The sequence below is a fragment of the Cynara cardunculus genome, assembly GCF_001531365.2.
Source record: "Cynara cardunculus var. scolymus isolate 2C chromosome LG 13, CcrdV1, whole genome shotgun sequence".
Classification (NCBI taxonomy): Eukaryota; Viridiplantae; Streptophyta; class Magnoliopsida; order Asterales; family Asteraceae; genus Cynara; species Cynara cardunculus.
In genome coordinates, this window is record NC_037540.1 from 13,208,038 (window position 1) to 13,216,488 (window position 8,451).

Sequence of the window (8,451 nt, forward strand, 5' to 3'; positions counted from 1 at the left end):
ATGTTACTGTGCAAAACAATTTTTTTAGTGTTCTAACACGACCGCACCTTATGATCAAACACAGGTGGACATAGTGTTATTTCGTGAATAAAACTTTCGGGTATTCATGCACAACCTCACCTTATAATTGGGGCTCGACCGTGTACGATGATAATTATGTTTTTCCTAGATTTTTTACATTGGGACCAAATTATAATACATAATATATATGTATATATTAGTTTAAGTTATAATATAATGTGTGTGTGTGTATACATATAAATTATAAATTTACTTAAAAAAAAATATATCCATACTATATATATAAGCACATAAAACAGTTACATGTTGAAATTTAAGAGGTACCTCATCTAATGCATTGTGTATAACTTGTTAAGCTATGTCCTCCCCCCTGTAAGCCCACTCCCCCCAATTTTCTCTTACCCCACGACCACATCCCAAACCACTAGTAAACTAACTTCCCCAATTCCAAAACCATCATCAGTAGATTTACGCTCTGTTCGATTCTTGTTCTCATATTCATGATCTACCTTCCTTATTCTACTCCATTTCTTCAAATCCTCATCAAGTAATTCTTGTTTCTTTGATTATGCAAGGCATTCGATTCAAGAAAATGGAAATCACGGTAAGGTACGAAATCCTAACTCCTTCTCGCTTTTGATTTTGATTTTGATTTTGCATCGTACCATATCTTGCTCGAGATTGGTTCTTGTAAAGTAATGGGTTTGAGATTTTGATTTTGATGGGTTCTTGTAAACTGATGAGTTCTTTCCACCATATCATCTTTTATCTGGATAAGTGCACACACAGTCTACAAAGAATAACAAGGTACACATTACATATTTGATCAAATCTAGATTAATTCAATTTCTATTATTACACTTTTCATTGTTGAAATAGAGGCACTAAGACACGGTTCACGGAACATTAGCATTTATTGTTTTTCAAGTGAACAGAGGGAAAGACATTATGAACGAAGAAGACAAACTACATAGTGCATGCCTCCCTTTTATATAAAACTAGTTTTCTAACCGCGCGTTGTGCGGTAGCGATAATATCATCTTCAAAAGAAATGTTATAGACTAAATTTGAAGTACTATTCTAAAAAAATTTAGACAAATGTGAGTGACAACTACTCATTAACATTAAAAACAATCTCCATCATTATGAACGTTAATATACACATGGACATTTCCACCTATATGAACATGGGTTCACTTATGAACAATGTGATTATGTTCATTAATATCTGAACAATGTTCACATATATTCACAAAAGTTCACTTGGCTATTCCACCTTTTCCATATATTAACAAACAATAAACATTATGCACTTATGTAAATATGTTCACCGGTGATTTCGTGATATTTTCCTTCATACCTTCCATGTCACCAGAAACAACATTAACAATATGTTTCAAAAATGTTTACTTGTGATTTGTTCACTCGGATTAACAATTTACCCAATATGTATATTAATATTCATATTTTCAAAAATGTTTACTTGTGATTTGTTTACTTAGATTAACAATTTCATCATTGATTTTATTTAATGATAATACATTGTGTAATTTGAATAATAGATCATAGTCCCTACAATCAAGCAACTATCAAATTGTAACCGCTCATTAATTAATACAAAATATAACTTACGTGTATATATAATTTACCATTATATCCCTCATCCAATAACCAATATATTATTAAAATCTATCACAAACAATGAATCCTATTGGTGCACTAGGTTAACATAGTTAACACTAAAAATTGAGTTAACAAAAGAATCTAGCGCACACTCTTTCTCTCTGTGTGTGTGTGTGTGTATATATATATATATATATATATATGTGGAGGTTCAAACGATAACCTCTGTGATATACGAGAATGCGATAACAACATACTAACCTCAAATTTTTTTAATCAATAATTTAAATTATATTAAATACAAATAAGTCAATAAAAACAGTAATGTAATTAGATACTTTTTATAATTTTTATTTTATTTTAATTAATTAAAATTATCTCATCCTTTTTCGTTGGAATTGATCATGTTCAAGTTGGTTGGGATTGATCACGTTCACTATATCACTTTCGTCCTTTTCACTTTCTGCTATCATTTTCTTCCTATCGGCTTATAATATCCAAAAAAAAAATTCGATCTAAAATGGAGGATTTGAATGTTGTAGGTTAGTAATTGAGAATTTTGATGTTTATTTTGATGTTTATCACATGTGATAAACATCCCAATTTGAAATTATCTGAAGATAGTTTTGTTGATGATGATAATAATGTGATAACAATAATATTTTCATTTTTTTTTCTAAATCGGTTGTGTTATCATCAAGACTATAATGCTATGGATTTTTTTTATCACATGTGATAAAAGGTAAATGGAATTGTGAATGTCAATATTTTTAATCGATTTATACTTATTGGGTAAATGTTGATTTGAATTTAATGTTATAGTAGTTTTGTATTCCAAATTTTGATGTTTATCACGTGTGATAAACACCTTAGTTTGAAATCGTATGTTATTGTAATCCTTGATGAGATTGATTATCACACTCATATCACAACGAATCATGTAGTCGATTTCATAAGTTAACCCTAACTGAGTGAATTTTTTGTGATAATCACACCTACATCACACCAGATCGCGTTGAAATAAGAGATAACCATAATAGCCTATAATATTATCCTAGATTATCAAGTTTAATACGATCGTGTTTTTAAAATTTTATCACTTTGAATTCCAATATTACCTTTTTGTCTCTTAAAATTTTTTGAATTGTTTTTTTATCTCATTTTTAATTTAAAAAATTTAATTTTTATTGTTATCACAATAAGGTTAATAAGTTTTTCTCATACTTTCGTAAATCACATGAACCCTCTCCATATATATCATTCATAACATTAATAATGTAATCATTAATTAAAAATTAAAAAGTTAGAATTTTTTATCCTTTCTAAATTACTCGATTTTTTATTTTATTATTTTATTTTTGATGAATGAAATGAAATATGATAATAATGATGGTTACTTCTCGTTCATTTGTCTATGTCCATTCTTTTACGTTCGTTTAACATCTTAACGAACAAGCATAATCGAACACGAACATGAACACAAAAAATTTCATCCGTTCACCCCTCGTGTTCATTCATTTGTTTAGTTAAGTTAAATGGACGAAACGGACAAACCCCCATTCATATCTATCCTGCTCGTTTGCACGCCTAAAGTGGTTTGAATGTAAACGGGTCTTTCTATCCGGAAGTAAAAAACTAAGATAAATCTCACGCCCGACAATCTGTCTTGGTCCTTCGTAACCTATTCCAAAATCCGAATCCAGTCTTGAGCCCATCTAGCTTAAAAAATCCACTTTTTAAAACCTTTTTTACTAAAAATATTATACCAAGTATTTAGCTTTAAACTACATTTCTAATCATCACATTTACTCGGAAAACTTGTATAGACAATTTGAAAAATATAGATACTACATTTACTTCAAAGATCAGTTCCTATGCCAACAGGCAACAGGTTCGCGATCCTGGTTCCAGACCGAGACCGGCAGGCCTTAAGCCCTTAACCAGTCCCGGACCAGAAAAAACAATCACGCCAAAAGAAACCAACTTGCATCGGATAAGATGAACCAATCTTACCCCATATGCAACACAGAAAACTATGGTTGAAATGCGTCAACTCAAAGAACAGTTGAAAGCTTACATCTTGATATGTACAGTACGAGTAAGCATGTTATTTACGGTCCATTGAACACTATACAAAAAAACCAATTCTCCTGCATTCAAAACCTGCAGAGAATTGGTTTAAACAAGGGTTAGTAAAAAGATCCCTTATACGAAAACACCAAATACTGTTACACTAAGGTTTTCTAGCTCTCTGATAATACTATAAACCGCTTACAGACCTTACTCAGGATCCAAACCCAGACCCAACTCCTCTAACATAAAACTACAATCTTCAGGCCGTCCTGGCTTCAGAAAATCAAGACTATAATCACAAGGATCTGGTTTATTATCGAACCATGGCTCATCAGTAGCATTCCCAGATCCTGGCTCGTGGTTTGAATTGGAGACAAAGTCGTCCGTTTGATCCACGATCCCAAGGAGCTCATCCATATCAATCATTTCATCCCCAGAAAAGCTCTGCAAGTAATTACCATCACCAATGCAAAACCCCACATCTTTCTTCTCCTCAATAGGTTCTTCTTTAACCACAACTGGTTCATGTTCAACTTGCAGACCACACTGTGTGCTCTCCTCAAAACCATCCGAGGCCACATTGGAATTATGAGCTGCACCGCCTCCAGAGTAGTCACAAGTGGTGGTGGAGTCGCAGCTAGAAGTAGGGTTAGCCAGCAGCATATAATAATCATCCATCGAGCGGCAGTTTGGTAGATTGAGTCGTGCAGACGGGCCATACATGGCTCGGGCAGCTTCATCGTAAGCTAATGCAGCTTCAACGGCAGACCCAAAAGTCCCTAGCCATAACCTGCGACCCCTGTTGGGTTCCCGAATCTCGGCTACCCATTTACCCCAGGTTCTTTGCCTCACACCTCTAAAGTTGCACCTAGAGTTGTCGGGTCCTCCTTTCCCTTTCATGCAACCCTTTTTCGACCCTTTGGCAGGAGCTTTTCGTGTTTTCGGTTTTCCATCGGATGAGTCGATGTTGTTATATTCAATCCATTTGGCAAGAGTTGCAGCCACGTTTTTTGGTGCGTCACGTCTGCTTCTTGTTTTCCTCTTCCTAGGGTAATCCATTGGCAAGGAAGATGTGTTGGAAGTTTGATTAAGAAGACCCATTTCAGTATTTCTGAAAATAAAGAAAAATTAAGCATTGAACAAAATAGGAATGGAGAAAACCCACACAAAATCAAGAGAATTAGCCATCGAATAATCAGGGCTATTTAGCTCAACATTCTAATCTGTAACAGTTTTCATATAATAAGAATCGCATATAAATCCACAGGACAAAGCACAGAGGAGAGAGGTCAAACAGTCAAACTGAGATTTTCTTGGTGCCCAAGTATCCTAAAATCCATCAGGAACTAAGTATAGAATTATTTTAGCCCATCGTAATGAAATGCAGACTCTAGTTTCTAATAAACCCCCATTAAACTTTCAGCGTGTTTCAAAAAGACTATCAAGAATTGCAAATCAACAATTTGCATACTCAAATTGCACAAATCCAGAATAAAACCCTAGTTCTAAGTCTTCAAGAACATCAATTCAATTCAAATGCAACCATTTTCGCACAAAATAACAAAATCAAATCAAATCAAATCAAACAAGAACATACCTCTCAGTAAACCCCGACGACATGCGCCGCAAATCAATATCTAATCAAGCTCTACTCCACTGAAGATTTATCGATCTTGATGCCTTTGAAGATGAATCAGAGGTAGAGAAACAGTTGCTGAGATATTTTTCTGTGGGATTGGGGAACAAGTTTTCTGACAGAGGGAGATTCAGAAAGATGATATGGGTAGGTTTTGGGGATATTTATAGCCTTCTCTAGATATTTCGATATTATTAATTAATTTTGTTGAATATTTTAAATAAATATCTGGATGCCCATGTCGATGAGCTGTACCCATTCGTGGCTCGCGAGCTTACCAGAAATTTCGGCACGTGTCATTTGAAGGTTCCCGATTATCCAAGGTTTGGGGTTAGCGTCTCTCTCTCTCTCATGCTTGCTGACGAAGGCTCTCCTACTTTAGATTCTTCAGTAATTGCCCCCGTCTTTGCTTTATATTTACTCTTATGCCCTTGTTTTTTTTAGTTGGAGAAATAAAATTCATTGATGATTATTTTTCTAAATAAAAAACTATTAAACTTTTTTTTTAAATAAATAATTATTAAACTTTTTCATTTTAAATAATTAGGTCTCTGAATATTTTTTTTATAATACATAAATTATCAAACTTTTTAAAATTGGTCACATCTTCTTAACCAAAAAAAAACTATTTATAACTAACTAAAAAGATTTTAAAGTTAAAAAAAACATAAATTATTTTTATTGTTTTTAAACCTGACGTCTCTCAAGGTCCTCACAAACATCGATATCACTTCTTTGGCCACTTCTTGTCGCCTCATCGTTGTCCCTTTTTCATATATGTTATCACATTGTTAGTCCTTGCTATAGATCTCCCTTTTTTGATATATTTTTAAGAGGTTACAAGTAGTTTTACTTTAAAACATTTTTAGTCGGTTATATGTAGTTTTTTTTTAGAGTTAAATGATGTAAGTAATCAGTTTTTAAAAGTTCGGTTGTTTTATTATATTAAAAAAAGTTTATTGATTTGATCATTTAAAATGAGAAAGTTTAACATTTTTTTCATTAAAAAATAGTTTATGGACTTAATCATTCAAAATGGGATGGTTCGTTGGGTTTTCTGAACTTTTTATTTTTTATTATAAAAAACAATAAATGTTAAATGTTATGGGTGTCAATTTTATACAAGACGAAACCAACCAATATCGATACCAACCATACCAATTTAATTGATACTAATTTTGTTAGTATTACTTTACAATCGGTTGGTAGTATCATACCATATATGCAAATTTGGTTGGTACATGGTATTGGAAGTGACCTATGAAGGCTCCAACCGGGTCCTGTGCACCCTCTTAATTGATTTCGTAAGTAAAACCTTTTTGAGTATAAAAGGTGCCCACACTAAACTTGATGGGTTACTCCAAGATATTAGAAAATACAAGGACCTCAACAAAAACCCGAAAAAAATCTCTCCAAATCAACCAAAACAATTGAAAAAATATGTGAAAATCAACCAAAAACTGGAAAAAAATAATAATCCTTAAATGGTGGAATTCGTATAAAATATGTTGGAAAATTTGTGGGTCTTTAATCACCTTAAAAATGCAAGTACTTGGCAAAAATGTTTGGTCCGCCGTTGGGGCCTACCACGGTAAACGAACCGAACGAACACGAACGGATGATTGTTCATGTTCGTTCGTTTAACTTAACCGAACAAATAAACGAACACGAAAGGTAAACGAACGAAAATCTTTATGTTCGTGTTCGTTTGTTTAGAAATCAGGTGTGTTCGTGTTCGTTTATGTTCGTTCGTTAACATGTTAAACGAACGAACATAAATGAATGGGCTAAACGAACATAAATAAATATTATTTGAATTCAAAGTAAATAAATAAAAGATTATATATTAAATTTGATATATAAACGAACATAAACGAACGAATATAAACGAACGTAAACGAACGCTAAATGAACGAACATACACAAACATAAATGAACGAACAAAACTCTTGTTCATGTTCGTTCGTTTAACTAAACGAACGAAAAAAATTGTTCACGTTCGTTCATTTATTAAATAAACGAACATAAACGAACTTCCCGCCGAATGATTCACGAACGGTTCGCTGAACGTTTAGTTCGTTTACAGCCCTATACGGTAGTACCATTGTATCAACTTATTTAATAAATTAGTGTTGCAGGTGACGATAATAGCATCTTCAAAAGAAATGTTATTGACTAAAATTTGAAGTCCTCTTCTAAACAAATTTTAGAAAAATGTGTATGACAACTACTCATTAACATTAAAAGTTTTTAAGAGAAATTGACAACAATCTTAAAACCATATGTTAATTTAGGTTCTCTAACCATGCTAGAAAACGATGTTACAAAGTACTCTACAAATGTTTGACTAATGTTAATAGTTTATTTAACTTGAAATCACAGTTTTAATTGAAATCTCTTCTAAGGTGACAAAGTCACGATGTTAAATTTTACAACAAATTTAATTGAAATCTCATTTGAAGTTGTGAAAAATACATTCTATAATATTAGTGAAAATTTGAGCATTGTGTAAGTTCTATCTACAGTAGTGAAAGCTCAAGATGATGCATGAAGAACTACATCACCAAACTAAGATAATGGATGTTCTCCCATAAAACAATAAAATTAATATCAAGGGGGGTCGATGACCCACATATCAGATATTAAACTGATAAAAACAAATACTACATTTTACCGTAACATTCTATAATATTTGAATTGTAAATTATAGAGGTGTGTCAAGCCTTGATAGTAGTAACACCAAGACGACGGATAAATAACTATATCACCAAGTAGTATAATGGGCATTCCCATATAAAAAATAAAATACCAAGTAAGGTGACAAAATCACATATTAGATATCAAACTAAAACCATATAATATACTTGATCTAAACAAAAAACCTAAGATTCGGGACATATATGTTAAACTAAAAACATGTACTATATTTGATCTTAAGCAAAAGACCAAGATCCGAGAAACATATATTTGTTCCATTTTTAGTCATTTTTTTTGTAGCAATCTTCCTCTTGCCACTTTCATTCCATCATTCAATGCGGGATGCAAGCAATATCGAGAAAAAAGTAGTATAATGGGCATTTGGTACGTTTATTAGGATG

The 8,451-nt window shown here is 32.5% G+C and overlaps 1 protein-coding gene and 1 pseudogene across 2 annotated transcripts; both read right to left on the reverse strand.

Moving 5' to 3' along the window:
- Positions 1-3,587: 3,587 nt before the first annotated feature.
- Positions 3,588-5,470, reverse strand: LOC112524174 (dehydration-responsive element-binding protein 2A-like). Of its 2 annotated transcripts, XM_025133877.1 has the most exons (3): positions 5,315-5,470; positions 3,924-4,828; positions 3,588-3,807 (listed from the first exon to the last, which is right to left on the reverse strand). In XM_025133877.1, the coding sequence occupies exons 1-2, from the start codon at positions 5,335-5,337 to the stop codon at positions 3,925-3,927; spliced, it is 927 nt and encodes a 308-aa protein (XP_024989645.1). In that variant the 5' UTR covers positions 5,338-5,470; the 3' UTR covers positions 3,588-3,807; position 3,924. The 2 variants fall into 2 exon arrangements, with proteins under 2 accessions (XP_024989645.1, XP_024989644.1); XM_025133876.1 differs by lacking the exon at positions 3,588-3,807 and having other exon boundaries at positions 3,834-4,828.
- Positions 5,471-7,856: 2,386 nt separating this feature from the next.
- LOC112526216 lies at positions 7,857-8,036 on the reverse strand (annotated as a pseudogene).
- Between the last annotated feature and the right edge of the window lie 415 nt (positions 8,037-8,451).